General features: G+C 37.2%; 3 protein-coding genes across 22 annotated transcripts; 2 read left to right on the forward strand and 1 right to left on the reverse strand.

Moving 5' to 3' along the window:
• The first annotated feature begins 4,539 nt into the window (after window positions 1-4,539).
• LOC103445786 (serine/arginine-rich splicing factor SR45) lies at window positions 4,540-10,460 on the forward strand. Of its 13 annotated transcripts, none has more exons than XR_011572247.1 (13): window positions 4,540-4,890; window positions 5,487-5,552; window positions 6,005-6,102; window positions 6,636-6,682; window positions 6,763-6,843; window positions 6,937-7,096; window positions 7,183-7,402; window positions 7,503-7,553; window positions 8,272-8,385; window positions 9,188-9,251; window positions 9,332-9,482; window positions 9,816-9,879; window positions 10,101-10,460. XR_011572247.1 is itself a non-coding variant. In XM_070806898.1 (13 exons), exons 1-12 carry the CDS (start codon window positions 4,676-4,678, stop codon window positions 9,877-9,879), a joined length of 1,263 nt encoding a protein of 420 aa, XP_070662999.1. In that variant the 5' UTR covers window positions 4,540-4,675; the 3' UTR covers window positions 10,066-10,460. The 13 variants fall into 13 exon arrangements, 12 of the variants coding, with proteins under 12 accessions (XP_070662999.1, XP_070662998.1, XP_008383052.1 ...); XM_070806898.1 differs by having other exon boundaries at window positions 7,500-7,601; window positions 9,332-9,363; window positions 10,066-10,460; XM_070806897.1 differs by having other exon boundaries at window positions 7,500-7,601; window positions 9,332-9,363.
• A 482-nt stretch (window positions 10,461-10,942) lies between these two features.
• On the forward strand, window positions 10,943-13,234 carry LOC103445783 (protein Iojap, chloroplastic). The gene is made up of 5 exons (XM_008384825.4): window positions 10,943-11,351; window positions 11,652-11,778; window positions 11,927-12,065; window positions 12,174-12,262; window positions 12,752-13,234. Exons 1-5 carry the CDS (start codon window positions 11,103-11,105, stop codon window positions 12,871-12,873), a joined length of 726 nt encoding a protein of 241 aa, XP_008383047.1. The 5' UTR covers window positions 10,943-11,102; the 3' UTR covers window positions 12,874-13,234.
• An 85-nt stretch (window positions 13,235-13,319) lies between these two features.
• LOC103445784 (uncharacterized) lies at window positions 13,320-19,437 on the reverse strand. Of its 8 annotated transcripts, none has more exons than XM_029110031.2 (6): window positions 18,435-19,437; window positions 18,171-18,345; window positions 16,817-16,853; window positions 14,765-15,865; window positions 13,933-14,317; window positions 13,320-13,817 (listed from the first exon to the last, which is right to left on the reverse strand). In XM_029110031.2, the coding sequence occupies exons 4-5, from the start codon at window positions 15,807-15,809 to the stop codon at window positions 13,941-13,943; spliced, it is 1,422 nt and encodes a 473-aa protein (XP_028965864.1). In that variant the 5' UTR covers window positions 15,810-15,865; window positions 16,817-16,853; window positions 18,171-18,345; window positions 18,435-19,437; the 3' UTR covers window positions 13,320-13,817; window positions 13,933-13,940. The 8 variants fall into 8 exon arrangements, 6 of the variants coding, with proteins under 6 accessions (XP_028965864.1, XP_070662995.1, XP_070662993.1 ...); XM_070806894.1 differs by lacking the exon at window positions 18,435-19,437 and having other exon boundaries at window positions 14,765-15,686; window positions 15,803-15,865; window positions 18,171-18,311; XM_070806892.1 differs by lacking the exon at window positions 18,435-19,437 and having other exon boundaries at window positions 14,765-15,691; window positions 15,803-15,865; window positions 18,171-18,311.
• Window positions 19,438-22,363: the final 2,926 nt, after the last annotated feature.

The raw sequence follows: 22,363 nt of genomic DNA on the forward strand, positions 1-22,363 counted from the left end.
ATTTAGGGTTTAGGGTTAAGGTTAGGGTTAGGGTTTAGGGTTAGGATTTAGGCATTAAGGTTTAAGATAAAGGTTAGGGTTTTAGGGTTTAGGGTTAGGCTTAGGGTTATAGTTTGGGATTTAAGGTTAGTGTTTAGGGTTTAGAGTTAGGTTTTGGGTTTAGGGTTAGGTCTTAGGGTTAATGTTTAGAGTTTAGGGTTAGGTTTAGGGTAGGGTTAGTTTTTAGGGTTTATGTTTAGAGTTTAGGGTTAGGTTTAGGGTAGGGTTAGTTTTTAGGGTTTAGGGTTTAGGGTTTCGAAACGGTTTGGGTTTGGGTTAAGGTTAGGGTTTAGGGTTTATGGTTAGAGTTAGAGTTAGGTTTAGGGTTAGGGTTTGGGTTTAGAGTTTAGGGTTTAGGGTTTAAGGTTAAGTGTTAAGATTTAGAGTTTAGTATTTAGGGTTAGGGTTTAGGGTTTAGTGTTAGGTTTAGGGTTTAAGGTTTATGGTTAGGTTTAGGTTTTATGGTTTAGGGTTTAGGGTATAGGGTTTCGGGGTTTAGGGTTTAGGGTTTAGGGTTTAGGTTTAGGATTAAGGTTTAGGGTTTAGGGTTAGGGTTTCGGGTTTTGTGTTTGCGTTTGGGTTTAGGGTTTGTGTTTCTGTTAGGGTTAGGGTTAGGGTTTATGTTTCAGTTAGGGTTAGGGTTTAAGGTTTATGGTTAAGGTTAGGGTTAGGTTTAGGGTTAGGATTAGGGTTTAGAGTGTATGGTTTAGGGTTTAAGTTTAGAGTTTAGGATTTAGTGTTAAGTTTAGGGTTTATGGTTAGGTTTAAGGTTTTACAGTTTAGGGTTAGGGTTTAAGGTTTAGGGTTAGTGTAGGGTTTAGGGTCAAGGTTTAGGGTTTAGGGTTTAGCTTTATAAACAACCTACTACATGGGTTTTTTATTTTTTTAATTATAATTTTCATTCAAAATTCAAACTGTCTTAAATATTATCTTGTCCCTTATAATTTAAGTTGCCTTTTTTTAAATTAAAAAAATTAAAAAAAAAACTTTAATAAGGAGGGACATTTTGTGGCATTTTGAATGTTTCACCATTTTATTATTTTCTTCCACTTAGTACTATGGTCTTGTGGTATTCATCTTCACTTATAAATGAGAGGCCTTAGGTTTGATTCTCTTTAAAGGCGAATTTGAATCACATTATTGCTAGCCTATTGTGAGGCTCAACCCATTCCCCACCCCTTAATATAATATCGTTTGTTCAAAAGAAAGAGAAACTACTCGCTACGAGTGTACATAGATATTTTTTTTTCTGTTAGTTTGGGATTATTATATACTTTTCAAAAACGCGTTTTCTCCTTCTCTCTCTAGTTTTCCTCTCTATGAAAACTTTCTCTTTGAAACACCAACTCAGTTTCTCCTTCGTTGTTGACCCTAACCTTTGGCTTGGGTACAGGTGGGAGCCCACCCATATTTTCTTCTCCTTTCTTCTTTCTCGCAGCCCTTTACACCTTCCCACCCCTCATTCTACTTCTCTCCCATCTTCTCTGCCTTTTCTCTCTTTTCCTCCATTCCCTTCTCTTTTGCCTTTTCCCTTTTTCCTCCTCTCCCATCTCCTCTGCCTCTTCCTTCTTACAACTTCCCATCACCTCTCCATTCCCACTTTCCAGGCTTCTTGAGTTTGGTCTCAATAACCCTGAGTTTGTCTCAGGTTTGGGCTTTAAGCCTCTTATCTAGCGTTTTTCGTGCTATTTTTACTATTCTCTGTTTGTTACCTTTCCTTTTTCCCTCATCTTTAGCCATTATATTTCATCCTTACCCCATCATGTGCTCGAATCTGCGGGCTCCAATTCAAATTAGATATCATATCCATTTTCCTCCCTCATTTTCCCTCACATAATCAACATGTTGAATCTCTATCAAGGCCAAGTGTTTTATGGCCTTTGTCACCTCATAGCCTCACCTTCTATCCATATGGTACTTTGTTTGGATATGTTTGCAGAAGTTCGTGAAGAAAATTTGGATTTGGTGTCGACTTTCTCAGTTCGGAGTTTGGTGTCTTTTAAGGACGATGCGGCATTAGTGATTTGGTTTATGCTACTCCAGATTAGGGTATTTTGTTGTTTGCTTTTCTACCTACAGACCTAAGTTTATGTGGACATCCTGTTGTATCTTGAGTTGCAGCTCTCATCTTGTTTGGGTCTTTTACCTTACCTATTGTTTATCTTCAACCGACTTGGCCCAAAATGCCATAGGGCTAAAAATAGCTTGATATGACACGAAAACGGTCTCAAACCGAGGGTTAGGCCAAAAGGCTTGTGGGCCCCACTGGGCCAAAAATATGAAATCAAGCCAACCGGCTGGCCCATTCCAGCCAGCCCAAAAAAATTGAATTTTTTATTTTTTTTAGACGAATTTAAAAAAAACATCTAATTTTTTTTCCTATAAATACCTAAGCCATTCCTACACCATTTCTCACATAATTTTCACCATTTCATACTATCTTACCTCATTTTATTTCAATTATTCACAACATTAAACTTAAACAACATTAAACAACACAATCTCCATCCTAGTACTACGTGGGGGAGTTATTCAAACTTAAACAACATTAAACAAAATAAAATGAAACGCATACTCCATGGTTCTTTTGGCCCAAAGATGTGCAACAAGATCCTGTTGTAGGTAAGTAGACTCAAACATACCATATGTATCATCCATCGCATCAGCTAGGGAGGCATAGGCCAGCATTCGGAGTGCAATAGTAACCTTTTGATGATGCGAGAAACCAAGGTGGCTTGCTATATCCATCTTCTATTGAAAGCATGGTCTAAAATATCCATAATATCCAGATATTTCCATCGAAATTTCCGTGTTTTTGGACTACCGATATTTCCGATATCATCGATATTTTAGACCTTGCTAAGTCACTCATGTATCTTACTATGCAATGTATAAAGTGTAAAATATTGTACTAATTCATTATATATAAATGATTATGGTGTGTTTAAACTTCTTTCATTAATTACTACATATTTTCTATACTCACAATGTTTGCCAGCACGCTATATAATCAACTTAAATCAATTATATCTATCATGCAATGCATTTCTTTCCAATTTTTTGTGATAAACTAATAGATAATTGACTAAATAAACATCCTGCAAAGTTTCAATAAAAATTTCCAAGTTTTTCTTACAATTTCCGTGGTTTTTATTCAATTTTTATCGATATCGATAATATCCCGATATTTCCATCAAAATTTCCGTGTTTTTGGACTATCGATATTTCCGATATCATCGATATTTAATACCTTGATTGAAAGTATGGATTAACATGTTGGACATCGTGAAGTAAACACTCGAAAACATAACGCCTCTTCCGGAAGCGACGTCTGAAATCCTCGTCTGTGTACACCGAGTTGGACTTGAAGTAGTTGTTCATCAGATTCTCATGCGTCATCTCTCTATTTCGTAGTTTGTAAGAGCGACCAGCAATAGAACCACCCCATTGAGGTTGTTCTTCAGTTTCTTCACACGCCATAACCCCAGTCATTGCTGCCACATATGTTGTGTTGCGCCATACTTCATCTTCTTCATCAAACTCCTCATCTTCTAATCTCATTTGCGCCCATTGATCTTTTAATTCGGAATTGGATGAGGATCCCCAGTTGGAATGTGAGGAGGATCCAAAGTTGGAATTCATTACAAACTTGAATTGAAAGAGATATTGGAGAGGGCAAAGATGAATGTGTGAATTCAACCCCAACATCCAGTCAATTCATTAACATTGGAAGCTGAAGATAAGAAATGTCACGTACATAAGAATCCTATTTAAAATTTGCACAACCAATTACATCTCGACATGTGACACTCAAAATCCTATCCGAAAAATTATTCAGATTACATAAAGATAAGAAATCTAGAGAGTTACTCACTTTAGCGACACGTGACACTCGAAATCATATCCAAAAAATTATTGAGATTATATAAAGATAAGAAATCAGGAGGCTTATTCATTTGGTGACAAGTGACACTCAAAATATGTCTGAAAACCTTATTTTAATATGGTCGTTTAATTTAAGTAACCATATTAATTCAATTAAAATAATAAATTATGTTTTGCCTATGACCCTTTGGCCCCTTCGGTTAGAGATGATTTTTTGCTAAATGGCTATGTTTGGTTTATGACCCTTTGGCCCCCTCGGTTGGAGATAATATAAAATATGACCTGATATTGTTTATTAAAATATTAATTTCTTGTAGGATTGACGCTCGTTCAGTTGGAGATGGCTAATGAAAGTAATCTTTACTAATTAATAAAACACTCATTGTCAACCAAAACTCAATGAAATTACCAGTTTAACCCTCTAATTAAAACAGAACATGAATAAGAAATATGGGACAAAAATGTAATATCTCACAACCAAATTTTTCTGTATTTTTTTTTTCAAATCATCACTTACATGTAATCCTCCTAACATATTTCTAATTAAAAAAAATAAAAAACTTCTAAATTTCTATAACTCTCTTCCTCTCTCCTTCTATTTCAAAAATAAAAAATAAAAAAATTTCTCAGAGCCTGCTAAAAAAACGTTTGAGATAATAAATGATGATAACGTAGTAAGCCACCTTCACCATCTTCTTCTCTCTGGACACTTTACCAGCGGGGTTTATCCAGGTTTCCGTCTCTGTCCGCCATGGCGAAGCCAACCCGAGCCCGTCGCTCGCCGTCAGGCTCCGCATCCGGCTCATCCTCCCGCTCCCGCTCGCGTTCCCGCTCCTTCTCAGGCTCCGACTCCCACTCCAGCCCGCTTTCTCGCTCCCGATCTCGCTCCAGGTCCTTCACCTCTTCCTCCTCTCCGTCTCGGAGTGGCAGCTCTCGCAGCCGTAGCCCCCCTGCCTCCAGAAAAAAGTTTGATTTCCGTTTCGCGCTTCTAATTTGACACTCTAGGGTTTGTATGTGCTGTTTTGTTGCTTAGAAAAATCGGAATAAATTCGCAAAGGAATATTAAACAATTTTAGACGAACAAAGACACTGAATTGAATGGAATGCCGAACAACCAAAACCCTAACTACAATCATAGAAAAGAAACAAGCCGCACCTATAAAACACTGGCGAATGCAATATATAAGCAGTAAGCTAAGTAAAAAAAACTGAAATTGAATGTAAAGAACGTTGATTCGACATTCATATTTGTTGGTGAGAAAATTTTCAATCGACATTAAGTATTCAGCCTTTCTTCGCAAAAAGTATGAATTTTTCGTTAAGTAGGAAGGATGAAGTATTAAAAGTGGAACAACTCAAACGAACAGTTATGAGTCGATTAATTGGTGAGGCTAGAGCAGTCAAACGATAATGTATATGTATTGTTTAGATTTTAAATCATGCATCTTCACTTTTCGTTATTTGGTTTTTTGTTGTTGTCGTGCTTTAATGTGATTATGGATTTGGTTAATTCAGGTTTTCATAAAGCCGTATTGCTAATTAAACTGATTTGTTTTTCATAGTCCTGAAGTTGCTAAACGAGGTCGTTCTCCACCGCCACAATCTAAAAGGGCATCTCCACCCCCAAGGTATTGATAGTTTTCTTCTATGTATTTGTAGGGGTTTCTTAGTGGTTTTTGTGCTTATCAATTTTTTTGGGGCACATTGAGAAGTAGAATTTGTTAGTCAATTTGACGTAGACTTTGATTGGGGTCAAGTGACTGTTCATGTACATACGTATTCTATGAGTATGAACAGCATCCTGTTTGTAATTTAGTTTTGGTAATCCAAAAAGTTATTGACTCAAATTATGTTGATGTAGATATTCTTTTTCTCCTTTTTTTTACTGCAATTGACATTTGGATATGAGTTTTCTCTTAGAAACCTTATTTTCCACTTGCTACCTGGAGTCTCCTAGATATTGAGTTCTTACTGGTCTTTATTTGATAGATTTCTTTTGAGTAGATCCACTAAGTTTTGCTTTCTCAACCCCCATAAATTCCAATCCACATCTTTCATCTGATAACATGTCACATTTCAGGAAAGCTTCTCCAGTTCATGCAGTTCATGAGTCACTTGTTCTTCACATTGACGCACTAACAAGGAATGTGCATGAAGGCCATTTACGAGAAATATTCTGTATGTTTTTGTTTTGTATCTATACTATTTGACTTCTATTTGCATCATGATATTATGTTGATGATTGATATACCTAATTCCATAGCAGTTGATCCTAAGCTAATTCCATATACATTTATTTATTTACATAATAGCCTATAGTGTGACTACTTTAAAATCTTGCCTGAGGAGTCCAACATATATTTTTAAATGTCAGTAAGTGTCGCTCTTCTCCTCAGCCTGTGGGGAAATTTTAATTTATATTTGATTTAAACTTTTATTCTTTTAAAGTTTCGTTCTCTTTGGTTTTTTTGTTATCTTTATGCAAAATTGTAAAAGGATCCATTCCATGTAACCTTAAAGTAACTACTAATGACTCCATGTTTAGGCAATTACATGTGTCTGGTGCTCTGTAGCACCGATCCTCAGATTTGATAACCATATGTATGAAAAAGTGCTCACATCTTAAGCTCGTATATGTTTTTTCTTCGCTAAATATTCAGATTAACTGGGTCACGGGCAGTGTCTCTCATTCCATTTTGCATACTTTGTAGGTAACTTTGGTGAAGTTGTCAATGTGGAGCTGGCAATGGATCGTACTGTGAGTTCATGCTAGATTTAATTCTTGATTTTGAAGTATCTTGCTGTGTAACAAGCTTGTTAATCTGTCTTCTTCTGCAGGTTAATCTTCCAAAAGGATTTGGATATGTTGAGTTCAAAATACGAGCAGATGCTGAAAAAGCACAATTATACATGGACGGTGTAAGTTTTCTCGAAGAGTGGGAGTATAACAGTTGCTATAACTATAAGACCATTACATATTTTGAATTGATGTGGTGAAATTCCTTGTTTCAGGCTCAAATTGATGGTAATGTCGTTCGAGCAAAGTTTACATTACCTCAACGTCAGAAGGTGTCTTCTCCCCCTAAGCCTGTTGCCACTGCTCCAAAGAGAGACACTGTGAAAACTGATGGTGTCAGTGCTGACAAAGATGCACCAAAGCGACCGAGGGAAGGTATAATTTTGTATTTATTCTTTTTATAGCATCATATATTTTTTTTCTACAATGTTAGTTATCTATCTTTTACTTAATAATATCAGCTTCTCCTCGTCGGAGAGGTGCTCTCTCACCACGAAGGAGATCACCTGTATCTCGAAGAGGTGAATCTCTAAGACGAGCATTAGATTCTCCACCGCGTCGTCATGCTGCCTCACCTGCGCGTCCCTACTGCCGTGGTGGTTCACCTCCAAGGAGGAGGCTTGCATCTCCATCCAGAGGTCGTTCTGGATCACCGCCACCAAGGCGACGTTCCCCTATTAGGTATATTGAGGCAATTTTGCATTTTTGTATCCTAAATTGTTTGAGTTATTTTTAATGGTGTTTGACTAATCATCTTCTTGAATATGACCTCTCCAAGAAGGATACAAGGAAGTCCCATTCGTAGACGCTCTCCAGGACCCCCAAGGCGTGGGTCGTACCCAGTGCACAAGGCTCCCGCTTTACGCAGGGTCTGGGAGAGGTGAATGTCGGCTAACCTTACCCCCAAGGCGTGGGTAAATTTCTAATTTTGTACCTAAAATTCTTCACAAATCGTGTGCTTACAAAAATAAATCAAGATATGGATTTTTCATAGACCATGGATTTCTGTTGAATGGAAAGAGATCTCGTGCTACTCCTGGTTGATTTTACTGGTTTTGCGTGTTCTTCCAACAGTTAGTGAATCTTTATCACCATGCAGATTTGTTTAATTACGTGTATATGTGTGCTTACTTTTTGTGGACCTATGATATATAAGTACTGTGCATGTAATTTCTGCAAAGAAAACTGAAGCCAGGATATTAATTTCAATTATAAAAGTTTATTTCTTTCTAGAAACATAAAAGTCCTGGAATATATTTAGCAAATGTGCTTGATAGATGCATAGCAGAGATGACCCAAAAGGCCTCGGGTGTTTTGATAATCAGGATGCATCGTATAAACCAATGGTATTATCACGGAATTTACATGCTCCTTCGTGCACCTTTTTTAATAAGATCTCAGTTGTTAGGTATGTATTGGAGCAAAAGGGTTGATGTCACTGTACCAAATGTGCTTAGAAATATTAGCTGTCAAGCTATTTTTTTCTCTTCGGTTTAGTTACTTTGAGTTTATAGTTTGGTTTGATCTCTTGTACGAATTTAATTCTTCAGTTCACCTACTAGACGGTTTCGTAGCCCTCCCAGAAGGTCTCCAATTCGTAGGCGGACCCGTTCTCCCATTCGTAGGCCTGGTCGATCACGTTCAAGGTCAATCTCGCCGCGGAGGTAACATCAATATCCATGTCTAAAGAAGTCTTTTGCTTTATGCTTGAAGTGGATCACGTTTCTTGATATTTCATGTTCTCAATTCACTGAAGTTGGGTGGAATTGCATTTACTAGTGCGTTGAGTTTGGAGTTTGTGATGTTTATTCGTACCTTGATGAAAATAAGGTTTGAACTCATGTGCTGTAGTCTAAGCTTTTGCATAGTTCTGTTGTTTGAAATAAAGTTTCTTCTCCACCAAAAAAAAAACTCTTGTTGATGTATCTGTGTGCTTGAGGAGGCAGTGGTTTGTTGTGTTGTGAACACAAAGTTGTTATGTTGGATGAAGAAAGAATGCATGAAGTAAATCTGGCCACCGATGTGGTCATCTAACATGGAATTTGCCATTGATTATTATTTTCCTTTAGGATGCTACTTGTTTTTGTTCTTTTCCACATCAGTATGTTCCAATGTATGTGGTGGAATATATGTTTGCGTACATCTCATTACTTGACCTGTCAAAGTTTTTTTTCCCTCCAAGTGATATATGGTGGTACTATCTTTGAGAACCTATTTTTTTGAACTCTTGGTATCTTGATACTGTATTAGTTACTACATATGTTTTTGGTGATTATTATGTATAAAGTACTATCTTTTCTTCCCCTTTTTAGATGAGATGATTTCATTACATAGTAGGTTCCTAGTTCCTACTCTGCATTTTGCCAAAATATACCTTTCAAAGTTCTTATTTTGTCATATTTATTTTGAAAGAGTAGTATGCTAGCTAATATGACTTATACCTTCTTTGTTGCTTGTATTCAACAGAGGTCGAGCACCGGCTACTAGACGTGGGAGGTCATCGTCATCTGGATCACCTAGTCCACGACAGGTAGCTCTTACTAGTTTGTTTACATTAAAAACATGGCTTATGGGATACCTTACATGGATTAACTCTCTGCAATCTAACAGGTACCCCGAAAAATCTCTCATAGTCCAAGAAGGTAATTTTGTAATTAATTAATTTTTACTTTTTGGGAGCAGCCTCTCCATAAATGGGGGTAAGGCTAGCCAACATTCACCTCTCCTAGACCCTGCCTAAAGCGGGAGCCTTGTGCACTGGGTACGACCTTTAATTAATTTTTACTTTTAACTTTGATCTGAATGAACTTCATTCTGGGCCGTTTGTATCTGTTTTAGAATCTCACATTCGTTTAAGTTTGTTTTCATCTGCAATTTATCCTTTTGGCTGTACTATTTGTCTTTTTGGTAATCAGTTTGTCTGATCATTTTTCTATAAGTTCACAGCATATGTATTTATTAATCGCAGATTAAAAACCCAATTGAGATACAAAACTTGGGCCTAGTACTTGTGTAGTAACTTAAACAAATTCTCATGTTTTTGTGGACTGGGGTTGCTTGTTTTTTAACAGATTTGGTACTTGGTTTTATGTAGGCCTTTGAGGGGAAGAAGCAGTAGCAAGAGCAGCAGCAGCAGTTCACCCCCTCGTAAGCCATAGGTAATACTTTCTCTCGCTCTCTCATGGATTTTCTTTTAGTGGTTCTAATCATTGGAATGCAATTGGGCTAATGTTATTTAGAGTTAATACTTGTTCTTTTGCAGTAGCTTAAATAAGATTGTTCATGATTTTCTGCGGGTTAGGCGGATTGTTTGATTTTTGACGCTTTGGTATTTGCCTATATAGCTTTAGCTTGTTCTGATGGCGGGCACTTCATGTAGGTCTTTAAGGGAAGCAGTAGCAGTTCACCCTCGTAGACCATTCATAGTTCACCCGCTCCTGTCCTCTCTCTGTCCCTTCCCCACCCTCTTTTACTTAGTTGCCATGAGTAAGAAGCACAAAATTCTCAAGAGTGACGGACATACTCGGAGTTGATATTACCATTTGGGTTGCTTATGAGTAGAAAGGATCAAGTTGTGTTATTTTGAGCTTTTAAAACTTTTTCCGGTGCTTCGCTTTTTTAATTCCATGACTGTAACACAACAATGTGGGAACGAAGGATGTTGCTTGATATTGCACATCTGGTCAATTTATTGTAAAAACAAGCAATTCTTTGTAATGGGACCAAAAGTTATTTCACTTGTCTTTGTACCATTTCTAAGGGCATTGTCTACTGTTCAACCGGAAGAGAATTCTTGCTTTGATTTGCCCCAGCTTTTTAATAAGTTGCTTTTAAAAAAATACCGCAGCCCCAAGTCCCCTGGTAGTGTTCTTTCAGTTTTGTAGAATGATAATAAAACTGGTCATGGAAATAGGATGGTGGTGGTTTAACAGAACGCAAAACACACAATTTACTTGCAAATGATATGGGTCGAAAAGTTATGTGCAAGCGAGAGTGGGGATTTGTACGTATAAGACTGAATCAATTCGATTTCTAAAAATGATTATTACTCCTTGACTTTCAAGGAATCCGTCAACCGTTGTTGTGAACGATTGATTTTCGCAATCTTCCTCGACCTTGGTTTATAACTCACCTCTTTCGCTACAGCCTCTTGCAAACTCTGACATTCTTTGTAAACAAATAAAGGAAAAACAAATTCACCAAAAAGAAATAAATAAAGAAAAAAGACTGGGCCAGACAGGAGGATGTAGCCCGACCGAGCCCAAAAACCAGAATATATGATTTGATGACCATTGCTTGCTGCCGGTGATATCCATCTCGTGAGTATATTCTCTCTCATCTTCAAATATCTTTGCAACCGTACCAAACCAAAACACCAAAAATGTCGGTTCTCATTACTCTGTCTCTTGCCGGAGCTGGCGCCGGATACCGGTTCTCCGACGACCTCCAGAAGCTAGGTCGTCTTCAACCTAAGCTCTGTCAAAGTCCCACCGCGCTTTTTCCTCATAAGTGCTTTCACTGCCAGTGCTTTTGGCAAGTGCCCAGAAGCAAGAACCTAACTTTGAAGTCAAGGGAATTGCCAAGATTACGTTTGGCTCGCGCCAAGGAAGCTGAAGATAGTTTCACTCCGGTATGAAATTTCGTTTTTCGGATTTGTCCAAATCCATGGGAGCTACGTTTTGGGTTTTGAATTTTGTATAATTTTTGCTAATAAATGAACATATTTATGAAAAAGTTTTGATTTTTTTGAAGCTTATCTTCTAAATGTTCAAACTTTTCATAAGATTTTTTCCCTTGTATTGTTTTGTATATTGTCATGTTTTTATGACAAAAGAGGTAAAAATTGCAAGGATATTTGTAAACTTCTGTGATTTATGTTGTGTCATTTTGAACCTTGAATGCTTATAGCTGAATCAATGGGACATTGCAGAATGTAAGCGAAGATACGGACGATATGTTTGATGACTTGTTTGATAAATATGGAAAGGTGGTATATAGTAGCAATGACAGGAAGTCTCCTAGCACAGAGCTTGATGATGATGCTGAAACCTTGTCATGTAAGCTCACATCACATTGAATCTGAGCTAGATCCTTTGTTTTGGCCTTAATGTTACACGGGCGCCTGATATAAAGATTCTTTCTTCATGTATTATAATCTCTCGCGTTATGAAACTTGTTAATGATGTCCTCCTGCAATCTATCTAGTTGCTGTTGCAATGGCCAATGTAGCAAATGACGTAAAAGCAGGAGATATAAAGGTCCTATTTGTGAAGCCTCTTGTATATTGGACTCGGTTTTTTATCATTGCCACGGCATTTTCTCGTCCGCAAAGTGATGCAATTGCGTATGTGCTTCGAAGTTTAAATTTATGAATGTTTATGTTTGATTTGCATGATAAATTATCAGACAAGCTTGGAAGAAATATTTGATATGCATTTATGCTGCAATTTAGGTCCAGGATAAGAGATATGGCTGAGGAAAAGTATGGAAGAGTTCCATCTGGGGACTCAAAACCCAACTCATGGACCCTGTTGGACTTCGGTGAGTATCGTTCCTTCACATTGTAGTGAAAGCCGGCTATAGCTTTCTTAGAGACCCCTTTGACTTATTCAGATGAAACTTGATATCAATATTGGTTCGTAGTCCGTTAAAGTTTTTTCTTTAAGTGTATAATTCAAGTAGGTTTTAGATTAAGTTTGTGAAAACTTTCTTCAAATGTTCCTCCGCTTTGTGAATTTCAACCTCATTCTTCTGAAGTTCTTTTTCTTGCATCTGTATTTGTAGTATCGGTCTGTTGGAAGCTTAATTTTTTAGTCATAAGACACCCGAAAGGTTGTTTTCTGGTCATTATTTTGGCGTCTTGAGACGTATTTGCACAATTATGGGACTAACCATTAGGGGTCTCGTGATTCAGTTGGAAACGCGGGAGGGGTTGCTGTGTCTTCCTAGAAATCGTTAAATTTGCTGCCAAATTCTTCTTTAAGGAGTGTTGTATCTAACACAGAAGGCTTCACTCGTGTCTTAATTCAGGTGATGTTGTTATTCATATATTTCTTCCACCACAGCGAGCTTTCTACAACTTGGAAGAATTCTACGCTAATGCAACGCCCGTTGAATTGCCTTTTGAGAACCAGTCACCTTTTCGAGGCTGAGAAAGGCCTTGCATTTACGCTGCAAATTCAAACTTAGTGCTGTGGATGCATCGGATGGCTACTGCAGATCTCTAAACCTCTGCCGGGTTTGGGCTCTTGATCTACTATCCCACTTGCAGAGTACTGAAGGTTACTGAACAAGGTTTCCCGGCTCAGCCTGGTTACTTGGATGCCAATTAATGCAACTTTACGTTCAAGTTAGGGTTCTAAGAAGTGCTTCTGTTTCCTCAGGGCATAAATAGGACTCGACGCTGGTATATGTACCCGCCATGAGCGATTATGTTTAGAATCTTGAAAAACTGTTAGGTGTCTGTATTATTAACTGCGAAATATAAGTTGCATCGTCATCTGTTCTTCCTTATGGTAATTTTGCCACACTTTGGATGTCGAGATCTCCTTATGCTGCATAAACTAATGAAAACTTGGTTTGGTTTTCATAAACCATATGAAGAAAAGGCATGCCTTAAATATTCATTAGCGCAACAGCATAAAAGAGTACAAGATTAATTAATGAACATCTGCAGCAAGATTCTGGTGCTCCCTCTCTTTATTAGTCTATAACTCAGCAGCGGAAAGCATTCGAAATTCGATAACAAGTGTATTACAGCATCAAAACTTACACCATATGAGAGGTGCAACTATCTTTCCAAAATCCACTCTCCTATCCATGTTTCATTCAGCTCTTTTCCGATCCTATTGCTCCCGATACCCATCTCAGAGTTGAGTACAACTGATACAAAAAGGAGATGAAGGTTCCAAATCCATGGCGTTCACTTTGTCAACTACTGAAGTGAAGGACTAAATCTTTTCTCAAAAATGTCTATACAAACCGAAAACTTAGTATGGGAAGTATGAGTCATGATTGTCATCCTATGAGCATCACATGCGAAGTTGGACCACACGCTTCTGGGTGGTCATGTATTGAAGTTAGCACCATACGAGTCCTGCAGAAAAAATAAAATAAAAGGAAAAAAATTGCCCAAATGACCTATAAATACGCAAGTATGCTTGGTTATTCAGATACGAAATTTTTTACTTGATTACTTGAATAGGACTTACAATTACAATTAACTGAGTGTTGACTGGCCGGCTTGTCCAGGTTCAGTTAGACTTAACTCCATATCATGAGTAGCAGTCCAACCAGGTTCATAGGCTTCAAGGAAACCGATCTTTGCCTTGTTTGGGAGATCATGGGGATGAACAAATGGCACTCCATGCGGCCACCCGATCTCCAATCTTATATTTGCACATGGGCTATCAAGTGCCTGAATGTGACTCTCACACTCCTTCAGGTTGCAGAACCTCAGCTTGATTCCCTTCTTGTCTGCAATGTCTTGAACCCTTTCCTTCAGGACTCTCTGGGCCTCGACCCGTAATCTCTTGGAAGGCGGCAGAGGTTTGGTTCTTTCACTCTTTCTCCTCCTCAACAAAGGCTTCACAGATCCTGTACCAGCATTTCATCGATCCAAGGACCTGCTGTTAAAAACTTCTCACTAAGAGATACTCACACATAGAACACGTGCAATCCAATGCACAAACTATTATGTAGTTTTAGATGATAATTCTAGATTGAAGATCCTTGTTTATGACAACAGAAATGCAAAAACTATTGAGTAGTTGATGATTTTCCCATTCAAATGAAAACAGAGCCTATCAAATTATCAAGAGTTTCACTTAATTTAGCATATACATTCAGTGAATCTTGATCATACAACACCGTAAGACTAAGCCAAATTCACTTGTTAAACTTATTTTTGGTGTGTGCATGTGCTTCTCTCAGTAAAACCAATCCTAGTCATAGAAAGCTGTCATTAAAAAAACTGAATTCATTAAATCAATTTACAGTATGTAAACAAGCAGACAATGGTAAAGAAGATTAAATGCAGCATACCATCTTGTGCTGCAAGAAAATTGAAACTTTGAAAACTGAGTCTGTTAAAGAGTTGATCGGTGGGGTGAGATCTCTGCATAAAGTCATCAACCGCTACTGGAAGCTGGAACTGAGGTTCAACCCCATGACCAGCGGCTCTCATCTCTGAACAACTGAGACTGGTCATGGGTTTAGGCATGAGTTTAAATGCCAAGGAACATCGCCCAAACAAGTTACTCTGTGTATTAGTAGGCTCTGTTCTCTGTAGTGCTGGGTTGACATATCCTGCAGTTGCCTGATAGAGTGCAAGTCCGGGGTAAACAATAGCTTCTTGAGGACCAAGATCGCCATCCACAAGAACCCAACGACCCTGAAAGTCCTTTATGTGTAGACCGGCCTTGTCTGACTTGACAAGAGATATCAAGCTTTTGTCAACTTGATGCTCATGGTCAGAAAACATAACCAACTGGCCATCCTCTTGGGTCGTAAAATTATGGTGTTGTGCGCCCTGAAATGAAGGCCTTGCATGACAGCAGACAGATAATACTGAAGAAGATATTTCCTGATTTCTTAAGGGAACATTATCAAGTACTTCAGTAAATGGAGAGCTCCTCAAGTTCAAATAGAAGCTGATAGCATCCAATATATCCTTAGCTGCCTTTGCAAGCATTGAAAATATATCTGGTACACCTGCTGGAGGAAATTCCATTGTGTTGTTGGGCTCTAAAGGAGTGAGTCCAGGTCTGTAATCATAGGTTTCCAGCCACAATTGGGGATCTGCATTATAACCGGAAGTCTTGCACCAGTCACGAGGGTCATTATTATTAACCATATCGGCAGCTGGGTATGATGCTTTCTGGTGGAAGTAGAGGTGAGCCGAATCTAAACCCGACCTCAAAAGAGCCCCATCACTCACTGGAAACTGAATGATGGCAGCAGAATACTGAGCTAGTGATTGTGACAAAGTTGAAACAGATAGTTTGTAAGAATCTGATGGAAGGCCTTCAGCAGGAGCCAAATCGGCTAGTTTCACACGACCCAGAGATGGCAGACCATTACCTGCCATGAAACCTTTTGGGTATACTTGCTAACTGATTTTGAAGAGAGGTATGTAGCAATCCACTGCACAGGTTACCATTGCCATAACTCAATTAATAAACTGAAAACAGCATAATCATTCATAAAAAATGAGCCATCTACGTATTGTAAAGAATGCACATTTACTAAATAAATACATACAAATACATAAGTACATAGTACTGCGTACATGCATGAACATTTTGTCAAGAAAAAGTGCTCTCCTAAGATCCTTATAAAAAATAGTGATGGTGATCAACAATTGGTTGTATATGTACACTTGAAATGCAAATCTACGGTATGTTGCATGACGAGGGGACATTTGACAATGACCAGTGTATGGATAAATCAACTTTTTCCAATAACTAGTAAGAGCAACCAACGCAAAAACTTTTCTTTTTAATATACATTTTCAAACATTTACATATGCATGCCAGGGTGCTAACAAAGCTCAACAGTAAAAAAATTGAAGCGATACCAGTATCGGCTACAATGTCATAACTCAACACAAATTAACAGTGTGGAAAAGGCAAAGACTGTCTGATACGAAAATTTTTAAATTGCGTAAAGCGCTGCTGCTGCTGCAAAATGAAGCATACAGCCTCGAACGGAAACACCCTTTCAAGCACTCGAACAACCTAGCAACCTTATTTCTTTTGAGCATATTGTCCAAAAAGATAGTCTTTGTTCATATACAAGAGTGAAAAACCTTCAAAAGCACTCGGTGCAACGACGAAAATTACTGTCTCCATTAAGATTTATCCTACTGTTAAAAGTTGAGTCTGTTTCAAAAATTGTTTTGCTTTGCTCCCCAATTTTCAAACAAACAAATCATAAGCAACGAGAGCCCATAAGACCAATTGGCAACAACTTGCAATCCAAATTTAGCATCAATTACAGTTACCCATCAACTAATTCAATCCAAAAAGTGGCCAAAAGTGCACCACTTTGTTTCCTTTAATTCTCAAAACAAATACAGAGAGAAAGAGAACTGACCTGTATTGGTAGGAAATGGTGCAGAAGCCAGGCAACCCTGAAAGTTAAATTCAGGAGAAGATTAGGGTTTTACAAAAGGGAAAGCGAAGAGAGGAACACACAACACAGTGCTGGTTTTTTTTTCCTACTACACATTGATGATGGTGGATTGCCCCATTTACCCTTGATGGAAGACGACAACCAAAACTTGGTGATGACGTGGAAATTTTGGATATACAACTGACCGAAAGACAAGAGTTTGTCAAAGAATAATGTTACACTTACTATCTATTTGTATCATTACTTTAATAAAGATAAAAGTAGCGTTTTTGTTTGTCAAATGTCTTCTCACCAAGTGACGATGCTAATCTTTACCAACTTGTTTGGATGTGTTTCTATAATGGCTAATGAAAATGCAGGTGAATTATGAAAATATTTTTGGAATTAATTATTAGTAAAAAGTTAAGTAAATTATGAAAATATTTTTGGGACTAATCCGTAGTAAAAATTTAAGTGAATTATGAAAAAGCACTTGAAGTGCTTTCTAGTATTTATTGCATGAAACACTTCAAGTTTTTTTATAAAACCCAACCCAAATATGTCTTGGGAGATTATATTCACTCAGCCCAAATTATTTCCATCACATCCCTTTAATTTTTTAATATTTTTCTATCAAGTGTTAATAGTGTGTAGAAAATATTAAAAAAATTTAAAATTATGGAATAAGTAATTTAGGGTATGTGAATATAATCTTTTGTATGCATTTTTCAAAAATTCTTTCAGTCATTTTAGAATCATTTTCAAACCAGCTCACTAATATCTTATGTCTTTCCCAAAACACTTTCGGATCAAAAGTTGGAGAAATTTATGGAAAGTGCTTGCTTTGTTTTTCTTTGTCCGATGGAAAATGCTTTGTTAGAATTACGTCTTATGTCTTTCTGATAAGTATTAGTGAAACTGCCATCCGCCTTTTTGCTGAAAAAAAGGGATTAAAATTTGATTCATTTATTTATTTATTTCTCAAAATTTCAGACCTTTTGTTAATGTAGTACTTTATGAACAGTATTAAGAAGTTTTGTGTACAATTATATATTATTTGTGTTCCAATCTAACAAGTTATATGCATCAACCCCGATTATAATTTGGAGAAGTGATTTCTTCATTTTTTTTTTCTTTTTCTACACACTCAAGTTTATTTCTTGTCTTCCCAAAGTTATAAGAAATCAATGAACAAAAATAAAGAGGGCTAAATGTGCATAAATCAGTTCCCATATTTTATCAAGCCTTCAATGGTGAAATAGTGAAGAATCGGCTTTGAGTTCAGTCAGATCCCTTTCATTGTAAAAACTAGGTTTTTGAGGTTGAGGAAATGCACCTTCACCACCCAACATTAGAACTGCAGCTGACATGCTCGACCTATCTTCCGAATTCAGCTACATGCATAAAATACCCATTTGAGTTGTTCGTACAACTTCATGCAGAGTGATGGATTCCTCTACCGATGTATCAAGCAGTTCGAGAGGCCTGCCTTATGTGTGTAGCATCCATGCCTAAAACACGAAAACTAGTATGCTCAGTACAAGCACCATAATCGAGAGATAAGAGATTTTAACTTGACATCTAATATTGTCATACTTACATGTCCGAGAAGGTTGAGGTTGAAGACTAGATGAGAGAATTCTCTATTTCTGCTCCCAATCACTATCTCTAGCACCAAAACACCAAAGCTAAAGACTTTGAACTTTATACAGCAGAAACCATCAATTGCATATTCTGAAGACATGTAACCGCTGCAAATCAATGTGTCAAAAAACCATTTTTATATGCAAAGAATCTAGACTTTCTATTACTGTTTTAGGATACTTGAGTGAAGTAATGTGTAAGGTTCTCCAACGTGAAACTGAGAAAACTGTCTTCAATCAGAAGTAGGTTTGGATTCAATCAAAGAACGATGTTCGTCTAGTAGAAAATATCTCAATTCATATGTGGTCATCTAGTTCCCTCAGCTCAAAGGAAACTTACATGCTTTGATTGGTTGTGTTGTAAGTATCAGCATCGTTTTCTCTCCTCTTCAATTCTTGTAATTCAAGTTAATTGTGAGTTGAAAAATTAGAGGAAGAGATGAACCCCCACATTTGACTTTAATATACAAATATCAAAAAACGAAGTATCAACATGAGTATCTCGGGTGGGAGAGAATATGTCTTGTAACCGGTTGTATGTCCCATTGCGTCTACCTCTCTCTTCACGTGATTTTTTTTTATTGCATGTCAGTACGTAACTACATACAGATGTAATTGATTAATTTGGTACCCTCTCATTGACTTTTTGTTCGCATTGCGACAGAAATTTTCAGAATAATTCCAGGGATGCTACTTCCATTTTTATGCCATTGTGTCTACCGTTCCCTGCAGACTTTCTTTGTCAATGTTTAGGTTTCCTGCAGGTAACAACGAAGTTCTGCTTTCTCGGAATCTCTCTGTTTCTTGTTTGTTGTTGCTTATGCTTTGGGTTGTTCTTGGTTGCTGAGTGTGGTGGTTTTTTGCCACCTTGTTTCCCTTGCTGTCAGTTTGCCTCAGTTTTTTTTTTATGTTGTAGGTTGTTTTTCACCGTGTTTAATTAAGTTGTACCAAAGAAAAAAAAAGCTCAATCTAGTATTTTAGTAAACATTAGAATGCAGTAAACTTGTCGAATCTGAATAAGTGATTCAAATATATAATCTTATCCAATCAGAATCTATAAATGATAACTAATTTTTCTCTACAATTCAAATTCAAATGAGTCGCCACCTATATCAGAGTAAGGCATATGTAAAGCAAGAAGTTGTATGATCAAAGTGTTAGACTAAACATAGAACCAAGATCTAGCAACATGAATCACAATGATCAAAACACATGACCATAACTCAGCAAACAATACATGAAGAAAACCATACCTGCAGATGAACTTGAACCGGTTGCCATGTCTGATCTCTGCAGAAAATCACAGCGCACCTTCTCCTCTCTTTAGTGTTCAAAGGCTTTTAACTAATAATAGGTCTTAGTCTAAAATTTAGCACACACTGTGAGAGCATAGGCCACCATATATATACTATATAATCCTAACCTTATTCCATAAGGATTTCCCTATTAAAATCCATATAGAAAAACAATTCTTATGAAATAGCAATTCAGCACCGATATGGATTCAAATATCCAATCTCAACAAGACTTACTATTCAGTCTTTAATGCTTTAACTAAGTTCACATATTCATACTCATGCTTACAATCTTACATTCTCCCACTTAAGCAAGTATAAACCAAGAAACTAGTTCGATTAAGACTACAATAGGGTGATCACTAAGCCTTTTGAGCAACATCATAAACAATCTACCTATGCATCTCAAAACACAGAATCTGAAAAACTCACAGTCACAACCATTATGCAACCGGCGCTCTTAGATCACTTATGTCCAATTTGCACATCATAACATTATGATCAAACTGAAACTTAGTGGACTTAAATATCCATTCCCACTATTTCTTAACTTAATTCAAAACAATCAAGTTCATCACAGTCAATAAATTGTCTGTATACAATTCTCATGAATTCAAAACAACTACCTAAGTCAAATCACAAAAATTCCTTAAGGCATCAACTGAATCCAAAATCACACACACACACACACACACACACACACACACACACATATATATATATATATATATATATATATCAGATCAAACAATTACAAAAATTGAATCTTTGAATACAGCTAGCTTACAATTATACTAACTGTAAATAAAGCAAACTAAACCAGAAAACTAACTTAACGAGAAGAGTATCACTGCTATACTAGCTCTTTGAACTTCACAATAGTAGCACTTCTGACACAAAAGCCTTTGATAAAACGCTACTCCCACTAATCACGGGACTCAAGCACGCCCATTCTAGAGATTTGCAACTTAAAAATACCAACATCCAAGGCCTTGGTCAAAGGATCAACAACCATTAAACTCGTACTGATATGCTGCACATCAATGGTTCCTTGCTTGACTTTCTCCCTTGCTTTTAGAAACTTGACATCCATCAACCTCGAAGCAGAAGTTCTTTTGTTGTTCTTAGCAAAGAAAATTGCGGAATTACTGTCACAATACATTGTCAAAGGCTTCTGTATTGATTTTACAATCCTTAATTCTGCCACAAAATTCTTTAACCATACTTCTTGCTTCATTCCTTCAAAACATGCCACAAACTCTGCCTCCATAATAGAAGTCGCAATGATAGTTTGCTTGGCACTCTTCCAAGACACTGCACCTCCACCAAACAGAAATACATATGCACTGGTTGATTTTCTGTCATCTAAATCTCCCGCCAAGTCAGAATCTGTGTACCCTTTCAATTCAAGTTCTTCTTCTCTACCATACACAAGCATATAGCCCTTGGTTTGTTATAGATATCTCAGAACTTTCTTGGCAGCACTCCAGTGAGCTTCCACTGGATTAGATTGAAATCTACCCAAAATTCCTACTATATATGCAATGTCAGGTCTTGTACAAACATTTGCATACATTAAGCTTCCAACTAATGAAGCATATGGTTTCTCAGACATCTTCTTGACTTCGAAATCAGTTCTAGGACATTGTTCCTTTGATAAACGATCCCCTTTGTTCACTAGAACATGGCAACCATTGCAACTTTCCATGTTGAACCTAGTAAAAAAAATTTCAATATAGGCTTTCTGAGAAAGTCCCAATAACTTTCTGTTTCTGTCTCTAGCAATTTCACTGCCTAGAACAAAATGTGCTTCACCAAGCTCCTTCATTTTGAAATTTGCACTGAGCAATACTTTTGTCTCTTTTAACAACTGAATGCTCGAACTTGCAAGTAATATATCATCAACATATAGAACTAAAATAACGAACTGCAACCCTCTGAACTTTAAGTAGATGCAATCATCAAGTTTATTCTCAACAAAACCATCAGATGTGATCACTTGATCAAACTTTAAGTACCATTGTATGGATGCTTGTTTAAGATCATAGATCAACTTCTTTAATTTACAAACCATATTCTCCTTTCCACTTTCAATAAATCCAGAAGGTTGAACCATATAAATGTCTTCTTGAAGATCCCCATTGAGAAAAGCTATTTTTACATCCATTTGATGTAACTCTAGATCATAGTGTGCGGTTATAGCCATAATGAGTCTCAATGAATCTTTTGAGGACACGGGTGAAAAGGTATCATTGTAGTCAATTCCTTCTCTTTGAGTGAACCCTTAGCAACCAATCGAGCTTTATACCTTTCAATTTGTCCATGTGCATCCCACTTAGTCTTATAGACCCACTTGCATCATATAGGCCTTTTATCAGATTTAGGTTCCACCAATAACCAAACCTGATTCTTATACATTGATTCCAGTTCTTCTTTCATCGCATTGTTCCACAAATTTGACTGTGATCTCTTCATGGCTTGTGAATAAGTCATAGGATCATTAACATCTCCAATATTATAGTCAGTTTCTTGGAGATGGCATCGGAAATCGCTTGGAATTGCAGGTTTTCTGGTTCTTGTGGATTTTCTGA

Source organism: Malus domestica, chromosome 10 (assembly GCF_042453785.1).
Source record: "Malus domestica chromosome 10, GDT2T_hap1".
NCBI classification, from domain to species: Eukaryota; Viridiplantae; Streptophyta; class Magnoliopsida; order Rosales; family Rosaceae; genus Malus; species Malus domestica.